Consider the following 26,838-nt stretch of genomic DNA (forward strand, 5'->3'; position numbering starts at 1 on the left):
GGCCAGTCCTATCCGGGTCAACCTGCCCCCTGGGTGAGTGAGTTTGCTGTCTCTGGCCCAGAGGGCTTCTGAGGTTTCCTTGTAGCGTTAGGAATCTCAGGGGTCTGTATACTTGCTCAGTGAGAGCTGGGAAATTGTGTGTGTCCATGAGTGCAGGTCAGCTGTGCGCGTATACACGGGGCGTATGTGGTGCGCATGTGAGACTGCATGTGAGTGCGGGATCAAGAGTGTGTTACACTTGTGTGTGAATGTATTACTACTGTATGTGTGTGGATGTGTCTGCCTGGATGTGGGGTGTGTGTGTAGTGTATATGTCTATGTGCTCATGTATGTGGCGTGTGTGTTGTGGATTACGTGCGTGTGGATGTGTGTGTGCATATATGTGCGTGTATGTGGGGCATGTATGTGGTACATGTGCGTCTGTGTGTGTGCGATGTTCGCGTGCGTGCATGTGAGCGTGCGGCCCAGTGTGCATGTGTTTTAGGAAGCATGACATCCAACAATACAATTGGGGGTTGCAAACCAAGATTATGGCTGATTGCCTCAGAATTAGAATAAAAACATTCATTTTTAAGACCAGGAGCAGAGGCAAGAAACACTAAACCGCGTTTCCTCTATTTCCTTAATCAAACCTTTTAACGTAATCTTATCCCCTATCTTGCAAATCCTAATCCTTACTGGCTAAACCTCAGAACCCAATGAGGAATGCAATCTTTCCAAAGGACTGAAGTGATAGCGCTCAGTCTCTGGGGAGAGGGATGAAGAGAGACAAGTCCCACTGGATGAAAGAGGCCTGGTTCGCCCCCCACCTTCCCCCAACACACACACACACACACACACACACACGCTGTCTCCGTGTGCAGCTCCCCCCCACCCCCACCCCCACCCCCACCCCCGGGGGAGTAGGGATCAGGCAAACAGGTCTTGATGGGTGAGACGTCCTGGAGCTCTGCGCTGCCTCAAGGCGGGTCTCCAGGCCCCAGCCTCCCCCACCTGCGCCCCCCCCGACCCCCCCCCCCCCCGCCCCCACGGCCCGGGCCTGGTCACCATAAATCCCTGCCGCCGCCGCTGCATAAAAGGAGAGCGGGGAGATGAAGTGCGGCCGCGCAGCCGGGGTCGGGGCGGCCGGGGCCGGGGAGCAGCCTGAATCACGTGCCCCTCTGACCCCGCGGCCGGGAGTGTGTCCTTCCCCTCTGGCCCGGGGGCTCCCCGCACGCATGGCGGCCTGTGCGAGGCTGCAGGGCCACCGCCCCGCCCCACAGGAAGGAGCGGCGCACGGATTCCAGGCCCGCGGTTTGCTCCTCCTATTTGTAATCGTTTGAAGGAGGTCAGAATTAAAATCCGTTTCCATGGTGAGAAAGGAGGGCGGGACTTAGAAACCGACACAGACCAGCTCAGACAAGAAAAGGGGCAGAGACTGAGAGACAGGGACTGGGAGGCAGGAGGGCGGAAACAGAAGGGCCCAGGGGGCTGGGTTGCGACCTCCAGGCTGGTCCCGTCCGCCCGTGCAGGTCCCCGACTGCTCACTTAGCGAGCGCACCAGCCTGGCGCTTGCTCGCTGGGACGGGGTGAGAGGTGTCAGGGGCAGGGGGCTCGGGGCTCTGCAGCACACCTGGGCGGAGGAGGCCTCCGGGGTCTTTGCCAGGGATGTCTCCCTACCCCGCCCGGGGCGAAGGGGAGGAGAAAGGAAGGGAGGGGCAGCGGGAGGGGAGGAGCAGGGATGGGAGGGAGGAGCAAAGAGGGCCTGGGTCCAGACTGAGAAAAAGGCAGGTGGGATGGGGGCAGGAAGGCACAGCCATTTGAAGACAGAAGCAGAGGCCGGGTGAGGAGGCGACCAGGGGAGGCCAGCCCAGGCAGGAAGGAAGGAGGACGCACTGCCCTTGGCCTTCAACGCTGCTACCTACACCATACCCAGAGCCCTGTGAGCCGGCCCGGGGGTCCCGTTGCTGCAAATAGGGAAGGATGATGATGGGGGGAAGGGGAACTGGAGTCCACCTCCCTAGAAGTGCCAGGAAGTTCTCTAGCTCAGCCCCTGCCCCATGAAGTCCCCGCTTCGGGGGCACTGGGACTGTCCCCCGAGTGCCACAACTGTGAAGGAGTGTGATTCAGTTATCCACAAGTGTGAACACGTGGCTCAGAGAGGTTGGGAAACCCACCCACACCGCAAAGCTGACCAGTGGGGGAGAGAGGAGGCAAACCAGGGCTCCAGTCGCAGAAGGCAAAGCCCCCCGCGGCCCTTCCTGAGCCTTGGGCCTGGCACGGTGTCGGGGGGCTCTGTACAGTCACATGCTGAGTTTGCAGACTTCGGCGCACGTTCAGTTTGCTTGGAAATCTTGTTAAAAGGCAGATTCTGCTTTGGCATTCGAAACATTTTCTAGAATGAAAACATTCACGGCTAACCAGGTCCCAGCGAAGGCTGCTACTGCTGGTTTGGGGACACACTCGGAGCCGTGAGGGACCATGCCGTCCTGAGGATGGCGGCCCTTCGGGACTCAGTTTCCCAAGTTACTCAACCGAAAGACTGAGGGATATCCTGGGGAGTAGGGAGGGGAGGAAACGAGGAAGAAAAGAGTCCTGGGATCAGAGGTGTTCTGGTTTAAGTAGAGGAAGACTGTTGTTAGCACCTGCTCCACAGGGAGGCCCAAGACAGGAGCAAAGAGAAAGAAGTCACAGTCACGGTCACCCTCAGGTGGGTGCTTCCCGCCAGCAAGGCTGTGCCGGGGACATCTGCTGTTTTCTGGCCTGGGATCCTGGTGACCCCTGAGTGCTGAGCAACCCTGGGAAAAGCACTCAACCTTTCTGACCCTCAGCTTCCTCGTCTGTGTAACAGGGAGTAATACATAATCTGTCCTTGGGGAACTAACACAAAATCTGCACTCACTTCCTAGGGGTGACGTAGGAACCACTAACGGGGGGACGGCTTTTAAACAACACAACTTTCTGCTCTCACGGTCCTGGAGGCCAGAGCCCCGAATCAGGCAGGTGGCAAGGCCGTGTTCCCCCTGGAAGGCTCTAGGGGAGATGCTGTTCGGGGCCTCTTTCTGCTTTTGGTGGCAGGGGTGGGCAGTGGGGGGGGTGGACATTCCTGTCCCCTTGTCTGTGGCTGCATCTTTCCCATCATCACGTGTCGTTGGCCCACACTAGGGCAGGAAATGTGCCCTGCCCAACTCTCCCTATAGATGGTCTAGAGGCAGAAACGGACAGAATGGGGAAGGGGCAGGTCCCTCAGTGCCCTGGTTCTCCCCCTCCCAGAGCTGCTTGGCTTCCCTTCTGGCAGCTTCCTCAAGGGCCCTTGCGAACTCAGACTTGTTCCCTTCTCTCCAAGGCTTCCAGCATCCCCCCAGGCCTGACGCCCAGGGCTGCCTTCCTTTCTCGACATTTGGACCTTTGTCCCAGGGAAGGAGGGTGCTCTGCGATCTGTGAGCAGCAGCTGCTGGCCCCAGGACACGCGCTTCTTTCTGGCCAGCGCCTTGCCTGCTAGATCCACACCCGCAGCCTCATTTCTGGCCGAAGGAAGGGAGGCCAGCAACTCCCTGTCTCAACCATTCGTTTCACTTGCATTACCGCACACATTGCTCTTGGCAGTACCCCATTGGCTTCAAACCCCCTGGGGCTTGCTGGGCTCCAGCATTTCTCATTCAGCAGCAGGTCAAGGGTGAGGCGCGATGGTCAGCCTTGCTCACAAGTTCCCAGGTGAGGCTGCTGCTGGTCCAGTTGAGAACAGTGTTCTAAGATGGGTGTCATTATCTCCATAGTATAAATAAGGAATGACAGATTCAGAGAGGTAGAGTGATTTGCCCAAAGCCACGCAGCTCTGTGGGTTGTACTCCCGTGGATTATGACACCAGTCCCCGACTGATCTTCAGCCTCCATGTTCGCTGCCCCACCTCAGTGCCTGCCATCCTACCGCCACTCCCCAGCATCAGCCCCCCCCCCCCCCCCCCCCCCCGCGGAGCTCTGTGCTCATGGAGATGGAAGAGATTGACCGTGAACACAGCAACTCCAGCACCAGGTGAGGAGGGCAGATTCCTATGAACGGAGGGCCAGCCAGGAACTCTGGAAACACCAAAGGGACGGCTTCCAGATAGGAATGAAGGAGGACCTCACAGAAGAGGGACTTCTGAGCTGGGTCCCGGAGGACTGCTGAGCTTCCAAGGTGGAGTCAACTTCCTCATGCTTATAGACCCTCCATTTTCTCCGTGAAGCCCCCTCCCACCCCACCAACCGCCTCACTCAGCTCCCCCTGCACAGAAAGGAGGAGAGGCACACGGAGGGAGGGGAAGAGGAGCAGGAGAAGGGAGGGGGTCCCATCTAGGGCTCTGAGGCACAGCGACTTTGCGGATATCCTGGGAGCCAGCGCAGGTCTGTGTGACTGGTGGAGGTTAAATGCAGCCACGAGGCCCAAGTTGGGAAGCCATTCTTCAATTTGTAATAAAACCCCTGAAGTAGGGATGACGCGCCATAAATCAACAGTCCACGAGTCCCATCCCGGAGTAATCTTTTCAATTATCTGCTTGCCCAGTGCGTGTCTCCTAAGACGATCAGAAATGTGCAGCAGGGATGCCGGCCGTGGCCAGGGAGCACTGAGGCCCGAAGGGTCAATGTCGGGCTGAGGGGCCCCGGGCACCTCCCAGACCCAGCTGCCCACAGTCAGAAGGCAGCTAAGCACTGAGGCTCCCAGGGAGAGAGGAATGGGTCGGGGATCAGTGCATCTACAGCATCTCAGGAGAGATGTTTCTGGGCACGCTCGGTGCTCCAGGCTCCGGGGACTGAGCAGGCAGCAAGGCAAGGTCCCTGCCCTCACAGAGCTGACCTTCCAGTGGGCGAGAGATACAACAGATGCCGGTAGAACGAGGTATGATAGAAAATAGGCAGCTCAAGCCATACCAAGTCCTCTCTGAGGAGCTGCAATCTGAGTTTCTCAAATCTGCTCTACCACTTATGGGCTGGGTGATTTGGAGAAAGTTACTTAACCCCTCTGAGCCTGTGTGAGAGCTCCACAAAGGGGAGGAGACATCAGTACGTGGTGAGGGCCGTGGAAAAGTGAGTTGCTTCCCAGCTGCCTCTTTGCTCACCTCTCCTGCCCAAATTCCCCTCCTCTGAGAAATGCCCCCTTTAGTTCTTGCTTCCCCTGGGAGGCTTCCCTGTTTCCCAAGTGTAACACTTCTCTTCTGTAGGTCCCAGTACCTGGTTGTCCCTTTTCTTCACTTGCTCCTGCGCATTACAGCTATTCGCATTCATGTTTTCTCACCCCTACAAGATTGAGAATTCCTTAGGGCCAGGGTCAAGTGTGACTTGACACTGTGGGCCCCTCAGAGCTAGCACAGGACATGGTGACTAAGGGACAGGTACTCACATGTCTGTTGCCCTGATGGGTAATGGGTGGATGGGTGGGTGGGGAAGTAAATGGGTAGGTGAATAAGTAGATGGGTAGATGGAGATGTGGATGGGTGGGGAGTAAATAGGTGCAGGAATGGATAAATGGATGGGTAGATGAATGGGTGGGTGAGTGAATAAAAGTCATGGATAGATGGATGGGTGGATGGATGGATAGACGGCTGGTTGGATGGACGAATGGATGGATGGATGGATAATGGATGGATGGATGGATGATGGATGGATAGGTGGGTGGAAGGATGGATGGAGGAGTTGATGGGTGAGTGGATGAGTGGATTGGTGGGTGGATGAGTGGACGGGTGGATAGATGAGTGGATGGATGGACGGATGGATGACCGATGGGTGGGTGGAAGGATGGGTGGCTGCATAGCTGGGTGGGTAGATGGCTGAGTGGGTGGGTAGATAAAGGAAAGTCAGGGCTTGGAAAAATAAGAGGATTAGAATTAAGGGCACTGAGGAGGGGCAGCTTTGTAGAAGAGGTGGACTATTTCTTCCTCAAAGATAGAGAAATTTATTCTGAGACATAAAGGGGGAAGTTGAGAAAATTTTCATTTTTTCCTTCCTTCATTCAAACATTTCTCGGGTGCTGTGCTGGTTTCTAGGGATCTAAAGACGCGGGCTTCGTGGCAGAACAGGGAAAGCGACAAGTGAGCAGGCAGCAACTATATGTTGCAGTCAGCACTATGTGAGCAGAGTTTAGGGGATGGGGAAGAGTCTTTGATCTCCCACGGGCCACCACAAAGAGGGCTGCTAAAGAGCTCCTCAGTGCTAGGTGATGCTGCCTTCTAAGCAGCCTCAGCTCTTGGCAGCGAGGTGGCTTGGCACCATTTCTTTGCTACCCCTGGCAAGCCTGCCCATGCCTGAGCCCCAGCTCTGGAGCTAATGCCTGCCCAGGTTCCCTGGGGACCGCCGTTTGGCACATGCTTGTAGAGGCCAGGGGATGTTCCTTGGTGGTTCCATGTGAGCCTCCCAGGGATGGAATATTCTCTTCCATCTTGCATATGAGGAACAAGAAGCTGAGGAAGGTGAGTTGTTTCACCCGAGGTCACCGGCCGGTGGAGCCAAGGGGTCAGAATTCGCACCCGGGACAGAGTGACCCCAAATCCCATGCCCGTCCCGCCATGCTATGCCACTGCTCTGCATGGATGTCCCGTCTCCGTTGCCAGGGTAACCTCCCTCCCAGCCCAGCAGTCACCCCTCCTGGAGTGGGATTCTTGCACCTGACATCATAATCCTCTGTGACATCTTAATCAGCTCCCAGGCAACTGACGGTGCCCAGGGCAAGCAAGCCCTGGGAGTCAGCAGGGCCTGGACTGGGCCCACCTGCCCTGCCTCAGCCTTAACCCTTGCCTGCCCACCCCAACCCTCGTCTTGGAGTCAGGCAGATACAGTTGCAGGTCCGGGCAATGCTACTAACCCTCTTAAACTTCAATCTCCTCGTCTGTAAAATGGGCATAAAGATTCCTGTCCAGCGGTGGCAAGAAAGCAGGCCAGGGCTTTACCAAAGGTGGTGAAGGCACTGTGTCATCTCAAGGAGCCGTGGGTCCTGGGAGTTCTTGACATTATTCCGCTCTGAGCGGGGTGTTCTCAGAGTCTGGATGTCCGGCAGCACCACACAGCTCCCTGGGAGAAAAGGGGTACACACATAATTCCTGTTGTGGGTTGCACTGTGTTCTCCCCAAAGATATGTTGGAAGTCCCAACTGCTCCCCACTCCCCTGTACCAGCCAGTGGGACCTTATATATTTGGGAAATGGCATCCTTGTGGAAGAAATCAAGTTAAGATGAGGTCAAACCTGAGTAGGTGGGACCTTAGTCCAATATGACTGGTGTCCTGATAAGAAAAGAGAAATCTGGACAGACACACAGAGGGAAGATGGTGTGAACACAGACAGACCACATGAGGTGGAGCCTGGAGCGATGCAGACACAAGCCAAGAAACACAGAGGCTTCTTGGCCACCACTGAAGCAGGAAGAGACAAGGAAGGATTCCACCCAGAGAGCTCAGGGCCCTGCAGACACCTGGATCTTGGAACGCTAGCCTCTCGAACTGTGAGAAACCATAGTTCTGTTTTAAGCCAGCCGTTCTGTGGTGCTCCCTCTCCTGCCCTAGGAAATGAACATGTGTCCTAAGGGGACAGCCTCAATTCCAAGTCCCATGTGCTGGGGCCCAGTCTCATGGAATCACATGGACCCTCATGTACAGTGGGGATGCCACCCTGCTGCATGGCTTTCAGCAAGCCACTTAACCCTCTTCCAGATATCGGGACCCTGATGCCCCCTCCCAGGTCGGAGGTGAAGAGTAAATGGCATTAATCTGAGAAGTGTCCACAGAGTGGATGGGCTTCCTCACTTCCTGGCATTCTGTAGCATGATTTCTATTTTTTTAAATTCTCATGGGAAGCCCTGGGTCTCTGTTCAGGAGAGCCCTGGCATCCAGGAAAAGATGGTCGAGCCCCTGGAAGCCTCCTCTTTGAAGACCCCCATCCCACCCTGGGCCTTGCACATGGACCGCAAACCTGGCAGAGCAGGAGGGGGTGCCCCTTTGACGCACCCTCATTTCCTCCTCTGCTCTCCCCCCCACTCCCTTGCATCTGGCTCCCTCCCTAGCTGAGACCCAGCCGCTGGCTTGGTATTTGACACCAGTTCTGCCCCAGATGCCCCAGCTGAGCAGAGTAACCTACTGTCCCCGCCTTTGACGGCCATACACAGGCAGGGAGGGAGCGAGAAATCACAGCACAAAATGTTTGTGTTCTTTCTATTTGGCCACCTGAGACTCTTTGAGGAGCCTCCTTTGCAAGGTTCAGATCCTCTCCCTCACCCTCCAGTACCTTAGTGGACTTGGGCCACTTACAGGTCACCCTCATCATCTTTGCCTCCTCTGAAATGGAGAGCACAGCGCGAACCCCATGCGGCCAGGAGGAATCAGAGAGATGACATGAGTAGAGAGCCTGCACAAGCGAGTTTCGTGGTGGCAATCGTTACGCCATTAATATTCTCCTCGTGCCTGATGTCAGAAGAAAACCCAGTCCACTGAGCCCCTTGCCTTCGACCACAGCCTCTCGATGCCTCTGTTTTCTCATCTGTTAAGTGGGTTAATGGCGCCTGGGTGTCCGGGCTGTGGGACACAGTCACCGAGACGATTAAAGTGCTTCGCGCAGGGCCAACATCACTGCCTTTTCTCTCCACTGCCTTCTTCAAAGTGTGAGGGTGAAGAATTCTTGCAAACTTGCCCTGCAGGCTAGAAAAGCCTCGAACACCCTCGTGGGCAACCAGAGGCTCCACGAGTCACTGCCCAGCCCTGGGGGGCCTCTGGGAGAGGCTTATCTGCCTGCACTCAAAAAGCAGAACTCACACCGTGGCCTATGAAGCGGGGAGGGATGTGCTGGGCTGGTTTGGTTTTTCTGGAAGGTTTGTAAACACAGGATAATGAGGGCTTGAGAAGGCAGCCGTAATGACTGTTATTGCTAGGGAAATGGAGGCCGTGGAAGCCCCAGGCTGCCCCATACTGCCCTCCAACCAAAAGTCCAGAGCGTGTGGGAATGCCAGAAGGCAGACAGGATTGCTGTGGAGCCTTGGGGTCGTGTGCCCGGCCTGCGCACCCTGCGCACCCTGCCCCTTCCCACCTTCCTGCTGTTCTTCTCTGAACTGGCTTATTCTCCTACACCTGGCATGGCCAAACCCTGTCCCGTCCTCCGGGCCCCCACATCACAGGCTGCCTGGGCCCCAGGGTCCTCCTCTGGGGAACTGCCTGGCACCTGAGAAGGAGCCACACGATGTGAACATGAGCGCCAGTCCTTCCGAGGACAGCACCCAGATCTGGTCCGAGGGTATTGGCCCACAAGCTGCCAGCCTCTGGATGGGGATTTGGAGCGGGGCCTGGAGAGTTGTCTTGGGAATGTGAAAGAGTTCCCCAGCTGTGCTGCATCTGGACAAGTGTCTTGACTTCTCTGGGCCTCGGCCTTCCGCCTAGAAAAAGAAACATCTCCTCGTCAGCTCAGATAGTCATTGCAAGGCTCAGATAATGTGTGAGAAGGAAAGTGGCTGTATCTTCTGGGACATGCTATAAACATCCGTCACCGTGGCCCTTCCTGTCACATCACTCCACTGCATGACAGGAATCTTCCGGAGAGCCCACTGACCTCTTTTAGTCAGAAAACAAGTTTTACCTCAGGCTTCCTCAGTGCCAGGCACCGTGCCAAGTACCTCACATGCCTTATCTTTGTATTCCTCACCACGTAAGGTGGGTAGGCGGGTGAGGCCCGTTTTCCAGTTGAGAAAACCGAGACATGAAGAGATCAACAACTTTCCTAGAGACACAGCAAGTATATGGGAGATTTGTTCAGTCATTTGGAAATATTTCCTGAGCATCTGCTATGTGCTGGGCCCCGTGCTTGGTGAACAAAAGGAGCATTTGCCCTGATGGGGCTGAATGTGAAGGGGGCGGGGGAGACAGATAACAAACTAGGAAAGAGAGTTAATAAAATGTCTAATGGCAGTGTGTGCCATGGAGAAAACTCAGCAGGATAGAGGGACCCATGGTCTGGGGGAGAGTTCTGGTGCCTTAGAGAAGGTGGTGGAGGGAGCCTTCTCTGAGAAAGGCTCATTGCAGCAGAGATCTGGGAGAAAGAGAGGGATGGAGCTCTGAGGGTGTCTGAGAAGAGAAAAACCGGGCAGAGGGAACACCCCGTGCCCGCCCCCAAACCCCGCGGGAGTGCTTGGACAACTTCAGGGAGCCAGGGTGGCTGTAGGATTGAGCCAGGTTTCAGGGGAGGGGTGAGAGGGAGGGAGGGAGGGTTGGGAGATGTGGGGAGAAGGAGGGCACGGATCCCAAGGAGACTCACAGGCCCTGCTGAAGGGTCTGCGGGCTCCGCGGCCCCACCTCCAGGGGGCTGTGCCCCTCCCCACACTGCGCAGGTGCAGGGCCCTGAGCCGGCGCTGGGAGCCAGGCTCCAGGTGTGGTGGGAACGAAAGGACACGGCTTGGGGGGGTCACAGGGCTGGTTTGGGATGCTGTCTCTAGACACTGGCCCATCTAAGTCACTGTGCGTCTCTGGACCCCCGCTTCCTCATCTATTTAAAAGGGCACAGCAGTACTCTCCTGGGGCGGGGTGGGGCGGGGTGGGGTGGGCAGGGGCGTTGTGTTGGCTGGAACAGACTGGCCAAGCACCACACTGAGCCCCCGGGCTGTGTCAGGAACAGCTCCAAACACTTAGGAGGTGTTCTTAGTCAATTAATCCTCACCCAGAACAAGAAGGGGAGGCTGGAGAGGGTCAGGAACTCCGCACGCACAGAGCTGACTGTGGAGACTCCTCCGCTTTCTAAAGGTGGCCTCCTCCGCTTCTCTCCCTCCTGCAATCCCGAGCCGGCCTCCCCTTACCTGGCAATCACACTCCCTGCTGGCTCAGGTTACTGGAGGCCCTGAGGGGTCTGTTTAAACAAGTGTGTCTGAGCAGGAAAATCAAACAGACAGCGACCCTCCGGGGCCGCCGCAGGACCACCGCCGGGGACTACCCCTGAACCTGATAAGGCCGGATCTCTTTTCACTTAATTGGGCTGCGGCCAGGGGCCCACCTTTCCATCAGATAGGAGGTCTCCCCAGAGATGGAAAGGGTCCCCTTCAGGTGGGGCTGGTGTGCACCCCTGGCTGGGGAGGAAGCCCAAGGGGGTTGGGGGCACCACCGGCTGGAGAGGTGCCATGGGAGAATTTGCTCATTCTTGCCTGAAAAGTTGGGGAGGGGGCTGTTGGGAGAATACTTTTCCTCCCCAGAAAGGCCCAGGGAGGGAAATTCAGCCTTCGGAGAAGGGTGGGGCCTGTAGATGAATGCCCCAGGGCCAAGTCCTCCCAGCCTCCGGGGCCCCACGGTTGGCGTTCCCCACGCGGCCGGGGGAGGCGCTGCGGAGCGGAGGTGGCCTGCTTGGCCAGGACTTGGAGTCCATGCAGGCCTTTCTGAGTGACACCAAGCACGTTGTGTGACCCCTCTGGGCTTCAGATGCCTGTCTTCAGAGGAAGAGGGAGCTAGAACTCCCCTTCAAGTTCAAGGGAGATTTATAAGGCAGCAGAGCCAACAACTGAGGAGGACTGACTTCAGTGTCCTTTTAAAAGCGTCGTTCAAGAACTATACCATCAGCACTAAGATGGACTGTCTTAACCCTTGACCCCAAGGTTCAGCTCTCTGGCCCTATCTCCTGCCGCCGTGCAGCTGGCCCAATGGGAAGGGGGTGCCCTGGACCAGGAGTCTGGCTGGTGCTGAAGGTTTTCTGTCACCTGCTAGTCATCCAGTCACCTCTTCTCTGAAGTGTCCCCTCTTTAAGGCAGGCCCTGTGCTAGCCCCGGGGACCCACACAAGCTTGCTAGGGGAAGCCAGACCGATGCCCACTCACGGGCATCAGAGCAGGGGCAACCGGAAGCACCACACTCTGTGGATGGGCAAGGCTTTGCAGCCTTCTCTGCCTTTCTCCCGTCAAGGATTCGAGGACAGGGGTCTCCAAAGTGGGGTACGTCCATGCTGTGGGGGCACTGAAAATCCCCAGGGGTGCCAGGAGAAATCTTAGAACACTCCATGGCTTTTTGTTGTTTTTTTTTTCTCCTGTAAACTATTAAACTCCAGTTTCCCCATATTGTAAACTAGAGATAAAAACAGAGTTGTTGCTTGGATTAAAAGAGTCAAGATACGAGCTCAGAACGGTGCTTGGCAATAGTAATTGTAACTACGTGTTAACTACTATTATTAGGACTTATTCCCCGTCCTGGCTTTCTGCTCTTCAGTTTTCCAGTTTCCTTGGACTCAGATCCTCTTCACACAGTCTCAGGGAGCACCGCAAAGCGGCGTCCATTACACGGATGCAGGAACTGGGGTCTAGGCGGGCGCTGTCCACTCGCTGGGGTCACTGGCAGGCGGAGCCGGGATCCCCAGATCCGGAGGGGCGTGGCTCCGCTGGAGTCGTGGCCCCGCCCCCTCAGCGCGCACCCAGAACTTGCAGGTCTGGGCACCCGCCCCACGCCTGGACAACGCAGTGCCAAACCCGCTGGAGGTGAAGGAAAACAGAACTGCATTAAAGCCTCCGGCATTTACAACCTCCACGGCCCACCTTCCCCATGCCAGAGGCTGGGAGGGGGACACCAGACATTCCCACTCTCCCCTACACGCGTGGCTCAGGGGAAGCCGTCTCGGCGCTGGAACCGGTCCAGGTGTCTGCGATGCCCAGCGGCGCGGCCTGAAGCACGCGGCTTCAACTCTCCAAATCTCGGTTTTCTCATCTGGAAAGAGGGATGCCCACCTCGGAGACTGTTGTGAGAAGGAACTGTCGTGATGCATTTGAAGCACCTGGTACATAGTCGGTGCTCAGTCAGGGTGGGTTCACACTAGCACCCACCGCCCCCCCGGGGGGGGGCGGGGAAGGATGAGCACTGGGTTAGGGTTGGCGAACCCGCATTTTAGTGCCAGTTCTCTGTCTGGGCCTCAGTGTCCCTATCTATGCAACGCGGGTGTTCCATTGCGCACTGATTGAGCGCTTGCTGCATGCTGGAGGGTTCGCAGCCACAGCCTCCCCTAGACCTTCACGCCACCCAGGAAGGCAGCCGCCGCTCCGGGAGCACCCCAGCTCACTTCATGGAATGAACATCCTGGTCCCAGCTCACAGGCAAGGAAAGGGAGGCTCCAGGATCTCGGAGACCTGAGGGAGGGAGGGAGGGAGGGGAGTATAGGGCAGAGGCCAGCCGCTGTCTTTTCGGGATGGCTGAGGTTTGGTGTGAAGAAAAGTGCAAGAGGGTCAAGACGGAGGGGAGGGGTCGTCCCCTTCAGGCCAGGTCTGGAGGGAAGGGGCAGGTGGAGTGGGGTCTGTTGTCCTTCGCTGGGTCCAGAGCAGAGCAGGATCAACGGCCTGCCTCTCCGCAGGGCTGCGCTTCTGCCACCGTCCTTTCCTATCCTCCCACTGACCCTAGGACGAAGGTGTATATTGTGCAGCTCACAGTCCAGATGTGGAAACTGAGACTCAGAGGAGAAATGACTAGCTCTAGGCCATTGGCAGGAGAGGCAGGAGCCAGGGCAGGGAGGGACGCTTCCCCACTGCTCTCGAAGGTGCGAATGGCTGTTCCAGAAATTGGACACTATGTGCAGAAACAACTGGCTGGAGTTGCATTAGCTTCTGAGTGACTTGAAGGCAGTAATTCCAACTGAATCATGGGCGCCTGGGTCGGGCGCGGGGGGGGGGGGGGAGACTCCATCCGAGAAAGGGACAGACAGGCAGGGGGAGAAAAGAAACACAGCCCTGGAGAGAGACAGAACCACAGACAGAGATCAGAGAGAGGAAGAGTTAGAGGCTTTGAGATCCACCCAAAAAGACCAAGAGAGAGACCCATCTGGAGAGAGAGAGAGAGAGAGGATGTAGAGAAGGAATGTCAGAAGCCAGGGGCCCCAGGGAGAAAGACCAGAGAAAGAGGAATGGGGTGGGAGTCAAGGTGGGAGGGGGCCGTGGGCTCCCCCAACCTAGTTCTCCATCCCTCCTCCCAGAAGGAGCACCTCCCACAAAGTCCTGTGGGCTGCCCTGAGGGCAAGCAGGGGCCATGTTTCCGAGGACCACTCCCTAGACTTCCGTCCACTGCTCTCTTTTCTAGCTCTGGATTTCCCCGGAACCCAAAACTCGCCTTCCATTTCACTTAATATTTAGTTTCTCAGTAGTGCCTGGGTCGCGGGAGGATCTGGCTGTCAGCCTGGCTGTATCCAGGACTGTGACTGAGTCTCTTTTTGCCTGGGCTTCTCTGCCTTCCTGCCCCTTCCTTCCTGCCTTGTCTAGGTCCCTCCCTCTGTCTCTTTCCCAGGGTTGCGGAGCTGGGGTGAAACCCGAGGTTCCCCGCCAACACAGGTACCCTGGGCCTCCCTGGATCTTCCTGCAGGGGTGGAATCCACCGGCCCAGAGGAAGGCCCTAGCACTCCTCTCCCCCACCCCCATGCCAAGGGCTCGCAGCGCCCGGGAACCTGACACAGAGCAGAGTCAGCCTGGCGAGGAGTTGCAGGAGCAAGGGCCAACCTCACTGTATCTGAGATGGGGAAGAGTGTGCCCATTTTAAAGTGGATAAACCAAGGCTCAGAAAAACTGACCCTCAGCCATCGGCTGCTGAGCCATTTCACAGTCCGTGTCTGTTTTCTTCTCGGAGAGACCTGAGATCCTGGGCATTTGATAAATTCATAGATAAACTGAACAGTCTACAAGACTCTCAAGTAGGTGGTAGGCAGGGGGAGGGGAGGAGCAGGAGAGAAGTACACTAGGAGCTGAACCCCACACCCATTTTGTGGATTGGGGGCGGGGCTAGGAGGAGGTGCCACCAAAAGTCGCAGGCATCTGCGGTATTTCAGTGCATTCATTTCGTCTCTTGAAAGCGCAGTGAGAGAGATCGCTCCCTGCAGTGTAAGGAGTGCATTTTGGGGGTTCAGACCCACCTGCATCCCGATCCCGGCGCCACCACTAACTAGCTGTGGGACCCTGGGCAAGACACTTTACCTCTCTGACTCTGTTTTCTCATGGGGGGGGGCGGGGGCCCTATAATAATGCCTGTCTCCCAGGGTAGAGAGGATTAAATCGGATAAAGTTTTCTAGACCTCTGAGGAGAGGCCTGACACCACCAGCTCAATAAAAGTCAATTCTCTTCTCCCCATTCCCTCCAATCCCCTAACCCTTGTCAGAACCGAGTCGGGAGTCGCGGCCCTCAGCGGGCTGGGCAGCGCCTGGCGGGAAGAAGGGCGAGCCTTCCTCGGCCCGGGGTGGGCAGAGCCAGGATGGAAGACGTTTGGTCGGCCCCCGGAGCCTCGGGGTCTGCCTGACATCTCTGGGCTTAAATAACCGTGCGCCTTTGTTATTCGTCGGCAGCAAAGTGGTTCGTTACGCCTGATTGGTCTAATTGCTTTGAAATGGGATATATTATCTATAATTATAGAGCTCTAGGAGGAGCCGGCCGGCCTCCGCTTTCATCTTCCCCAAGTGCACCCTCATGTCGCGATCACATTAATTTGGGCCATTTGAAAGGGGGCCCCTCTCTCCCCGCGGATCCAGGCCCCCTCACCCGCTTCCGAACTTAAAGACACAAGGAAGCCCCAGCCTGAGCTAGGGGAAAGAAGCGAGTGGGGGAAGGGCGGGAAGGGGGTGGGAGCGGGGAGTCGGACTTGTCTATTTCTTCCTGGCGCTGGGTGAAATCCACCACACTCGGGCAGTTCCACCGTACAAGCGGGGCCCACTTAAGGCGGAGGAATTAGCAAGGAGGAGAAAACATTTCTCACAAGTAGTTTTTTTTTTCTTTTTTTTTTGACTTCTCGTTAAAGAAGGGCACCTAAACTCTTAAAAGGCTTCAGTTCAGCCCAGGTCCCAGGAAAGCAGAAAGCATGTTGATCTGGATCCGTGCTGTGGATATTTAGCCAGTAGCTGAAGACTCCCTGGAGTTCCCAGCTCTTCAGAGTTTTTCTCTGGGAAGCTGTGAAATCCTCCCGAAGGATACCATCAGTGACTCCCTGACAGTTTCCCAAACCTCTGACTCCCAGCCATTCACTTCCAGGCGACAGAGGCCAAAAGACTGGAAGACGCAGGGTTGGGAGGCCCCCTCCGCAGGTTGGGGGATCCCGAGTTCGTGCTTTCTGTCTATCCGTCAACCCCCACCCCCCCACCCCCAACCTCAGGACAAAATACCTCCTCTCTCTCCCCCTCCGCCGCCCTCCTGGAGATTGGTGAATTCCCACCAAAATAAATCGTTCCGGGTAATCGGTTTTCATAGCACATTCATTCTATTAAAGAGGACTGTTTGGGGCTCGCTAATTGCCGGGGGATCCCACTGAGCTGCACATTTTTAAAAATGCACGCGGGATTCCTGGGTCGAGGCCACAAAATGCATTGGAAATGGGGGGAGGGGGCGTAAACAAAAACCCGACGGAGGCGACAACGAATGCCCAAGCGAGGGGCCAGCCTGCAGGCTCTTCAATCCTTGCGGCAAGACCCAGATTGTGATAGCGCTGTTCAAGACGGGATCCCTCTAAAAACTAGTCCTTGCCTAGGAAGGGGGAGTTTAAAAACACCACCCTTCCTCCACCGCCGCACACCCTCCTAAAATAGGCATTTGGAGGAAAAAGACCAAACCCATCACCATTTAGTGGCCCAGAGAGTGGACGCAGGGCAATCCGTCTTTAGGATCCTGAACGCCGAGGCGCTTTGTTGCGGGACGGAGAGTGCTTTAAGCCTCCCCGGACTGAGGAGGATGGAGCGGAGCGCGCGAGGATGCTAGCCGAGCACCAGTCCCCGAGCTTTATCTGCTGCGGGCCAGCCCTGCCCTTGCCAGGCATGAATTACTGCCCGGCTGCTGCGGCTGCTGCGGCCGCGCGGAGAAATGGGGTAGAAGCGCCTGGGGGTTAGTGCTGGAGGCGAGATAACGCGCGCAGCGGCCCCCCCCCCCCCCCCCCCAGACGGCCTTGTCAGCTCGAGAAACCCACCAACCGGGAAATCCGGAAAGGCCCAGACAAAAATAAACGCAGAGAATGCTCCCTCTCGCCGCCCCAAAACTTGTGCCTCTCCTCTGGTGGGCACCACAAGCTCGGAGAGACGCATAGACATTTTGTTTCTTTTCTCTAACTCCCTTCCCTGAGACCGCGGGCATCCCTACCCCCGCAGCTAAAGGGCAGCTCGGTGCAAGAGCCGCGCGCTATTCTGAGCACGGACTCCACGTGGAATCTCCTCTGAACCTCTTTCCCTCTTCAGACACAACTCTTCTCGCCTTGCAATGCACGCAGCCGGCCAGCCAGCCGCGCCCGGCGAGAGCAGACGCGAACCCAGGCCGAACCTAAAAAGATACCATGGGGTTCCGGACGGGCTTGGGATGCCTAGGGGCGGGCGGCAGGGCCGGGGGGCTGCGGGCGCAGGCGGTCTGCTCCCAGGAGGCGGGGGCGCGACTTCAAGGGCCCCTGCGCCGGCTGCTGCCTTTGATCGGGCCGCCGCTGGCGCCTAAAAACAACATCCTCGTCTGCCTATTAGGCGCGCTGAGGGATCGTGACAGATTGTTTATCCCCGCAATTAGCGATGCGGCCCTTCTCCCGCCGCCCGGCTGGCCGGCCCCCCGCCCGCGCTGGGCCTGGCTGTGCCGCCGCCAGGGACAGCCCCGAGACCCCTCTGCGTCGCGCGGCTGCACTCTCGGGGTTCGAGCCCCTGCTCTGTCCTCAAGCAGGGGTTCTTAGCTGGCGGGCTCCAAGTGGGTCCAGAGCCCCTGAAGTTGTTTTTACTGATGCGTATTTGTCTAGGGAGGAAGTTCTTAGTTATATCGGGTTCTCAAAGTGATCTGAGAGTCAAACATTTTGAGACGGGAGAGGACGTTGGAATAAAGCAAGCCCCGGTCAGAAAGACAACACTGCTTGCTTCTGACACGAGGACCTAAAGAGCCAAGGGCCCTCGGTTTCCTCTCCCCCTGTAACCCTAGTGCAGAGTGAGACCCCGGCTCGGCGGTAGCGTGTTGTTTCAGAGACCGATAAATTAAAAATGCAGGCAATGGAAGTTCGCTGTCCCGGCTGGGCTGCTAGCAGGGGGTTCGGCCTACAGCCTGGCTGAGCATCAGTTCGGTCAGCCCTAAAATGGGTCCTACGGTCTCCTATCCTTGCACCCTCAGGCGTACCTCCAGGACCTCGGTTTCGCTGCCGGGTGGAAGGACTCTCATTTCGTCCTGCCCCCGCTGCCTCCTCCTGGGGTATGGTGAGATTAAGATGGGCGGGTGGGTGCCCCACGCCTCCAGCTGGGCCCGACGCGCGAGCTAGAGGCCCCAAACCCTGTCCCATGCTTGTGTTGCAGTCTCGGGTGAATAAGAAATCTGGAGACGTAAATGTCACAGATGCGAGTATTCCTGAACCCGCCCCAAGGCCTGCACATATCTCTGGGAGCCTATGGACAGATGTGAGGCTGCGGATCACCGTGGCGTCCGCAGCCCGACCCCTCCCGCCGGACCCCGGACGCCGTCAGGGTAATAAAGTTCCCCCTCTAGCAATTCATTTTCCTTAATCTGGACGCCCCTAATCTACAGCCTTTATTGGGCCCAGTTAAAAGGCGAGGGAATTCGCTGTCCCTCCGCGCTCGGATAATTACCCCTAAATGGCCGCGGCAGCCCCTTGTGTTTCCTGGAGATTAGAACCCCGCAGTCATCAATGGCCGGTCCCGGTGAGCCACCAATCACCGCCGCTGGCTGCCCCGGAGCCGCCGGCCTGGGCCCCGGGAGAAGAGGCCATAAAGAGGAGGTGCAGAAAACTGCCCAACCCCGACCCGACTTTGCATAGATCTTAAGTCTCCCCACACTTCCAACTCCTTTTCCTCCATTTTTTTTAAGCAGGAAAAAAAAAAATCACGTTTCCTCCGAAACTGGCAAAATAGAAGTTCTCAAACCCAGCTACCAAGGATCCATCCCAGGAACAGTCCTCGTTTCTCCCCTGCCTTCCTCCCGCAGTTGTGCCTCCCCACCCCTGTACCATCCTGGACCCAGAGGCAGGGATGTGTTTTTGTTTCCGCGGACGCTTTGAGGTCACATTAAGGCCAGATCAGTGTTTTGTTGACGTTTCTGCTGCTTTTATTTCAATAAGTTCTATATCAAAAGGACCCGGCGGCTCCTTCCCCCAGTTGGTCGCCGGTATAGGTGTTGTAATCCTCCCGGGAAGTCCACAGCGGGGAAAAGTACACATCATGAATGAAAATCGATTACCGACCCCGGATAATATTAGGTATTCTTATCTTTAGCATCCACAGCGCCCCAGGAGAGGGGCTTCCTTAGGCAAACTTCAGTCCAGCGCTTAGAAAGAGACAAAGGCCCACTTTTACTCCGAGGTAAAGTTTGGAAGATTGAAACAGAGGAAGAAAATAAAGGTGTTTAAGAAAAAGAAATTAACAACCCGTCTTTCTACTAAATAACCAGGCGGAGTTTTTAAACTGTAAAAGAAGTACTCATGAAATGACTCATCTCAAATGATCGTGGTACAGAAGAGGGGAGGCAGGTAGCGGAGGGGGACAGAGAAACACACCCAGCAGCTGACTGAAGAAGAAGGTAGGAGAAGCCTTGGTAGAGAGAACCGGGGTAGGAGTACAGAGAAAAGGGAGGCGTGGGAGAGAGGGGTGGGCAGAAGACAAGTCCCCCAGGAACACAGAAAAATAGAGACCGACGGGCATCCGGAAAGAGACAGGCGGCCCAGGCTGGAGCGCCGAAGAAAGTTTCTCCCGCGCCCCCTCCCCTCCTCTGCCCTCCGGGGGTCCGGCCCTGTCCCGCGAGCCCTGCGGCCCAGTGCGCCTCGGGGCCAGTCCGCAGGAGCGCGGCCCAATGGCTTGCGCCGGGCCCGCCCCCTCGCGCGCTGATTGGCCGCCGCTGCGCTGGCCTCGCCTTATTAACAAGTTCTCTGGGGAGCTGCGGCCCGACCCGGAGCCGGCGAGTGCGCCCGGGAACTCGGCCTGCGCGGCGGCGCCAGCGAAGAACCAGGCCCCGAGCGCCGGAGTTGGCCTTGTGGGGAGGGGCGGGAGGCGCGCGCGCGAGGGCCCGCCCGGCCAGGGCCCCGGGCGCTCCCAAAGGCCGGCCGCGCTCCCAGTCCGCCGGAAGCCCATGCCCGGCGACTGGCCCGTGCTGCGGCTGGAGGGGGGGCCCGGCTCTGCATGGCCCCGGCTGCTGACATGACTTCTTTGCCACTCGGTGTCAAAGTGGAGGACTCCGCCTTCGGCAAGCCGGCGGGGGGAGGCGGGGGCCAGGCCCCCAGCGCCACCGCGGCCACGGCGGCCGCCATGGGCGCAGACGAGGAGGGGGCCAAGCCCAAAGTGTCCCCTTCACTCCTGCCCTTCAGCGTGGAGGCGCTCATGGCCGACCACAGGAAGCCCGGGGCCAAGGAGAGCGCCCTGGTGGCCTCCGAGGGCGCACAGGCGGCGGGCGGCTCTGCGCCGCCCCTGGGCGCCCGGCCGGGGTCGCTGGGAGCCCCTGACGCGCCGTCTTCGCCGCGGCCGCTGGGCCATTTCTCGGTGGGAGGACTTCTCAAGCTGCCAGAAGATGCGCTGGTCAAAGCCGAGAGCCCCGAGAAGCCCGAGACGACCCCGTGGATGCAGAACCCCCGCTTCTCCCCGCCCCCGGCCAGTAAGTAGCCAGAACCCAGGCGGCGGGGGAGGGGGCCGGGCGGGGGTGCGGGACCCGAGGGCGCCAGGCCGCGCGCCGGCGCCTGCTTGTCTCCAGCGGCTGCGTACCTGCAGCTGGATACCTGGAGCCGGTGCTGCAGATGGGTTGGCGGGGAGGCCCGGGTTTACTCCACTCCCCAATCGCATCAGCTAAAGGGGTGGAGGCCTGGCTGAAACCCAGCTCTCGGTCCACTTTCGCGGGCTCCTCGCCTTGGCCAGGGGACGCTGCGAGTGGGAGTTAACTTGTAGGACAAGGTGTCTGGGCACCCTCTCCTCCAGCCCTCCTCAGAGGACCCCAAGAATCCCCACTTCCCAATCTGCCCCCAAAACCCTGTTACTTCGCCGTTATCCCTACGGGTGGGTCCAAGTGGTGCGGACATCTTCCCTGCGCTCAGAGTTTCACTTTCTCGTGGAAGACTGCCCTCACCCCCCGCATTAAAGTATCTCTTTTCCCAGAGGTTCTTAATCTCTTGCAAAATTCCCCCTTCCCCCTTCAAGTTTCAGGCAGATACTTAGTGCTTCTGGTGGATGGGTCATTTAGTGGGAGGGGGCGCTCAGGTTCCAGTGGAGGGGGCGGGGCACCAAGTCAGTTAGTGGGAGGTGCCCCCTCCATTGCGGTGGGAAGCTCCCAAATTCGCCGACTGGGCCCATTGAAGCGGACTCCAGCGGTCAAAGGCGCGTTCGGGGTCGTTCCAAGGCCTCATGGGCCCCCGGCTTCTCTGCCCAGCAAACACGCTCGGAGATATTTCAGGAGCACGGGAAATTCCCAAGTTTTCCTCGTTTCCTCCGATTATTTTGCGCGGCATAATAGCAACCCGAATTCAATGGCGTGATGCTGAGGAATGATTTTTATCTGGGGATTAAACGTCTTTGAAAGGCCAACCCCTCCCTGGGCCTAATGGCTGGAGAAGGTGGCCCAGGGCTGTGCTGTCGCTACCGAAGGGAGTGACGTTTTCCTCGGCGTCCGCCCCTCGGGCCGCCGGGCGGAAAGCGAGTCGGGGGCCAACTGCTTCCCGGACTCTCAATGGCCTGGAGCAGGGAGGGGGGGGGATGTTAACACGAGGTTTCGTTTGACTCATATCCTGGTGGTCTGTGAGCCCAAAGGATCATTAAAACACACACACACACACACACACACACACACACAATGAAAAAATGCATGCTTAGGCAAAACCCGCATGGTGAAACATTTTGGACTTGAATTCATTTTTCCCAAGGGAAGAAGCTGCTGGGTAGGGAAAGCGGCCTTTCCAGGACTTGGGAGTTCGGTTAGGGCCTCCACCCAGACCCCAAAGTCCTTGTGGTGCCCGTTGTCCTGGAAGGAATTTGTTCTACGTTTTATCCGGCCACGGCTGCCCTGTGTGGCAGGGGTTGACTGGCCCAGAGGACTCAGTCTCAGATCTGCGGGGGGAGCCCTCTGTCGAGGTGCTTGCTCACCACCCATCCTTGAAGTATATTTTGAAGCCGTAAGAAAAAGCTTGGCACCTTTGATCTCTGCGAACCCAGACACAGATGGAGAAGTGATTGCAGCGCCCCCCCCACTCCCATTTGTGTGTGTCCAGAGGGCCAAGGCGCTGGGGGTGGGAGAGACCCAAGAGACAATTGAGACAATCAGAAGTACCCCCCCCCACACACACTGGCACTTCATATATTTGAGATATGGCCGTGGTGCCACCTCCCTGACCGCCTGACAGCCGGCTTTTCTCCACCTCTGGATCCCCAGGGACAGCCCTCAGAACCTTGTAGGAACATGCTGTTCCAAGGGAAAGAGTGGAATTTAGAGATCTGGATTGGATGCCACGCAACGGCCTAGCCTAGCGCTGAATGCTTGGTGGGCACAGATAAATGTTTAGCCAATTCATGAAACTAGATGTGATCTTGGGTTGGGTGCAGGGCCTTTTGCGCGTGTTCCATCAACCTTATTAACACCTACCGTTCGGACACCGGCGGCGGTGGGAGGAAGCCCGCCGCGGGAGGCCCTCCTGAGCAGCCACCTAGCATGAAGGCATTCCGCCTCTTCCCAGTTAAATTCGGGCCTTGAACCTGCGCCTGTTTCACCTGGAATCTTTGTTTCCTCATTTGCAAGAAGTAGACAGGAACGTCTACCCCGCGGGGTGTGGCCACTGGAGAAAACCTTTTCCGAGTGTCTCTCCCAGTGCCTGGCACCGAGATGCTCCACGAAAAGGAATAGCTGGTATTGTTATTGACCACTCTTACTACTTTGTGGGCAGATTACACTCCCGCGCCGCTCTCTTAACCCCCTGCCTTTTTCTCGGCCCCCTAGGGCGGCTGAGCCCCCCGGCCTGCACCCTTCGCAAGCACAAGACCAACCGGAAGCCGAGGACGCCCTTCACCACCGCTCAGCTGCTGGCGCTGGAGCGCAAGTTCCGCCAGAAGCAGTACCTGTCCATCGCCGAGCGCGCCGAGTTCTCCAGCTCGCTCAGCCTCACCGAGACGCAGGTGAAGATCTGGTTCCAGAACCGCCGCGCCAAGGCCAAGAGACTGCAGGAGGCAGAGCTGGAAAAGCTGAAGATGGCTGCCAAGCCCATGCTGCCGCCGGCTGCCTTTGGCCTCTCCTTCCCGCTCGGGGGCCCCGCGGCGGTAGCGGCCGCGGCGGGCGCCTCGCTCTACGGGGCCTCTGGCCCCTTCCAGCGCGCCGCACTGCCGGTGGCGCCCGTGGGACTCTACACAGCCCATGTGGGCTACAGCATGTACCACCTGACATAGAGGGCCCCAGGGTCGCCTCCCTGTGGTACCAGCTGATTCCTCCAGCCCCGGTCTCCTGCGAGCGGCAGGTGCCATCCCCCCCAACGAGCTCCCTTGTTCGGCACCGCCCGCCTCCTTCCCCTTTAACCCCCACGCTGCTCCGGTTGATCCTCGGCTGCTCCCTGCGTTCGCTCTCCAATGTCTGATCCCCTCCCCCAAAAGTGGCTGGAAGGGGCCCTTAACAATCTTCTAGAATCTAGATCTACCCTTTGTGTTACAGATGGAGAAACTTAGAGAGGTGTAGACTTCCCAGCGGTCCCCAGCAAAGTTAGTGGTCGGACCGGCACTAGGCGGCTGCGTCCTGTCCTGACACCAGGCAGGAGACGCACAGAGAAACTCCCGTGTGAAGATTTTGGAAAATAAGAACAGGTGGAGAAAAAGAGAAGGGCATGCCAGGGGAGATGGAAACCCCCGTCCTTCCATCGGAAAACTTCAGAGAACTTCAACTGCACAACGTCTGCTTTCGGTGGGGGGAAGGGGGGTGACACATGCGTTGCCAAGGTAGGTTGAAGGGACCTCTCTCACCAGTACCAGAAAAAAACTGTAAAATAAAATTTAAAACTCCTGTTTCTATTTAACAGTACATTTGTGTGACTCTCAAGAATCCCTTTGGAAGGGATTTTGTGTAATATACTGTATATTTGAAATTTTATTATCATTTATATTATAGCTATATTTGTTAAATAAATTAATTTTAAGCTACAAGAAACGATCTCTTTATTGATTTAGGCTTTTATTTGGATTTTACTTCTTGCCTTCTGTTCACATATGCAATTGCTTTTCAGCATGATGGTAGTTTTACACTAGCACCTTTCAAAGGTGACAACAGGATATTCAGGGACAGAAGGGGGGTGTCCTTTTGAACACGCAGGACAGATCTGCATTAGCAAAGTCAAGTGGAGAATTGAAGCAATTACCTAGGATAATTAGGCTCAATTTTCCAATTCACTTTAAGCTGAAATCGACACTTGCTCAGGCGACCCATAACCGACTCTTTCTTTTTTCTTCCCTTTTAACCTGTCTATGAAAACAAAGCGAATCACCCAAATGGTTTGATGACTGCAGACAGCTAATCCAGACAATTCCCACCCCCGCAAACCTGTTTTTCCCACAGGAGGCCAGGTGGGGGGTGGAGGCCATTGCTTTGCTTCTCTAAATCGCTGCGCTGGTGGAGACCCGGTTTGTGGATCTAATTTTGAGCTGCCAGAATGTGAACGCCTTCACACTCCCTATTACGACCCTTAAAAACAAAACACTTTACTGAAAACCCAAGGCGACAGTACACTTCCCACCTTGGCGTGTCCTTTGCATGAGCCCCTGCCTCCAAACACTCACAAACTTGTTTTTTCTTTTATATAGTAGGTTAGATTCAGGCTTCCAGGAGAATATATTTGAACGAGCGCCAAGTTTAGCCTTCTGGGGGGAATTCTGCAAGGATGTTGATGGCAGAAAATGACCTTGTAGTAAACAGAGCCTACTATGTTCCAGACACCGCTCTGTTCCGTTTCGAGTTGGGGGCCCTGGCTTAATTCTCACGAGATCTGCATGCCCTCCCCTCCCCCGGGCCCTGCCTCAGTCCCACATTGGCCCGCACCTCCAAACTCCACGCAGGACAGCCCCAGGCAGCTTTTGCCCCAAGCCGTTAACCCTGGAAGCCAGCAGGCCAAGGGTTGTTAGAAACTCCAAGGACCTGGCGTTGGACTTGGGGAGGGTCGACGTCTCCACAGCTAGAGGCCGTGGTGCGGGGTGGAAAACGAGTCTGGGGCACATGGAGCGGTTTCTAGCCCCAGGGGCCGGAGCTCTGCCTAGGAATTCCAAGAGAGCGCAGGGCTGCGCGCACGCACTCTGGGCGGGCTCTGAGCTGGCGCCGGGCAAGTTCCAGGGTACCCCGGGTCTCCGATCCTACAATCTCGATTGCTCCGGCAAACGTTCTGTCCCGGAGGCCGGGGCTGAAGTCCCAACATGTCACAACTCCCCTCCTTAAGAAAAGAAAGCAAGCTTGCTGTAGAGTGCAGTTCCGCCGCTCCAGACAGACAGACTTCTGGGTTCCCAGAAGCGCGGTCAGAACCCGAATCTGGGCCTCTTCGTCCCCAAGAGAGAGGAGTTAGACCTAAAAAGGTCTTAGACTCAGGTAGTGCTTTAAAGGCGCTTGAGGGCTGAGGTATATCGCTGCTTCTCGCAGACGCAGAAAGGAGTTGTCGTCTCCTCTCTATAAACCTAAGCAACCCGACAGTGACGGAGCGCAGGACACTGGCTCCTACAAATTTTTCGGGTTCCTTTCGGGAACACCCCTGGTGATTCTCCTGTCCTGGGGGTAGTATTGAACTTGAAGTCAGACAAGCTGACGGGGTTCATCCCAGCCCTGCCGCTTATTGACTGCCTGACTTTGGATAGGGAAGATATTCCATTTCTCCGTTCCTCAGTTTTCTCATATGCGAAATGGGTCTGGGAATCCTTCCCCGCTCCCAGGATTTTGGGGAAGTGTCAACGAATCCCCGCGAGAGAGGGCGCCCGGGGAATAGGGGTGGACCTGATTTTTCTCAGTTCATGGTGCGCCCGCAGCCCTGGAGTCTTTTACTCTAGTGCGGGTAGGGGAATGGTGGGGCGGGATCAGGTGTCTCCTCTGGCTCGGACTCCCGGGCCTCCTGGCTCCTCGAAGTTTGGCAATTTAGGGTCGAGGCAAACTTAGAGCAACATAATTGCAGTAATGAGCAACGGCTCGCGCTCTGCAGACGCGCCACGGCTCCAGAGAGGCGGTAGCTGCAGGCAAGGCGGGCGCTCCCCCTTCCCCCACGCAGCACCTCTGCCGGGTGGAGGAGGTCGCCGCCCCGGGACCCCCGCTCGAGCCCGCCTCTGCGCGCGCCTCCGCCCGCGTTGCCGGCTTGGGTCCGGGTTTCCTTCCACTCCCGTGCCCCCTGCTTTATCCATTTTTGTTTCTTTTCGTCTAGCTCTTTCTTCCCCCCCTTTTGTTTTCGAATTCCCTTTGTACACAGAAGGTGCCCAATAAATGTTTGCTAGATCGGAGCGGCTCACTGGTGTGGGGTGAAGACTGGGGCTAAATTCAGCCAGGCCTGGCGGGAATTGGCGGCGGTCCTCGCGGCACCGCTGCTCTCTCAGCCCAGTCCTCCGAACTCAGTTGCTTGTTTATCAAGCGAGGGCAGAGTGGGCAGGGGGTTCCCAGGCCTGGTCCTTTACGGATCTAGTTTCCTCCTTTGGCAGGAAACACGGGATCATTCACTTCGAGTCACCACCTATGGCGCCCAGAGGAATTCCCGGGCAAACCGCCTCCCCCGCGCCTCCCAAGAACCTCATGGGATTTTTAAAAATTTATTTATTATTTATTTAATTTTATTTATTTATTTATTTATTTATTTATTTATTTATTTATTTATTTATTTATTTAACAAGAGAGTGTGTGGCGGTCCAGAGAGGTTATTTGATTTCCCAGGGTCACACAGCCCATTAGGGGGAAAGCAGGGATTCGAACACAGATTACACGCCGGTGTCCACGCTTTCCCCCACTG

At 56.9% G+C, this 26,838-nt stretch overlaps 1 protein-coding gene across 1 annotated transcript; it reads left to right on the top strand.

Annotated features, from left to right (window-relative positions):
• The first annotated feature begins 20,041 nt into the window (after positions 1–20,041).
• On the top strand, positions 20,042–23,275 carry MSX1 (msh homeobox 1). Its single transcript, XM_028089954.2, has 2 exons — positions 20,042–20,510; positions 22,833–23,275. Exons 1-2 carry the CDS (start codon positions 20,042–20,044, stop codon positions 23,273–23,275), a joined length of 912 nt encoding a protein of 303 aa, XP_027945755.1.
• Positions 23,276–26,838: the final 3,563 nt, after the last annotated feature.

Source organism: Eumetopias jubatus, unplaced genomic scaffold, assembly GCF_037043125.1.
Source record: "Eumetopias jubatus isolate StellerSeaLion01/CBP00866 unplaced genomic scaffold, mEumJub1_p1.0 scaffold_2, whole genome shotgun sequence".
In the NCBI taxonomy this organism is placed as follows: domain Eukaryota; kingdom Metazoa; phylum Chordata; class Mammalia; order Carnivora; family Otariidae; genus Eumetopias; species Eumetopias jubatus.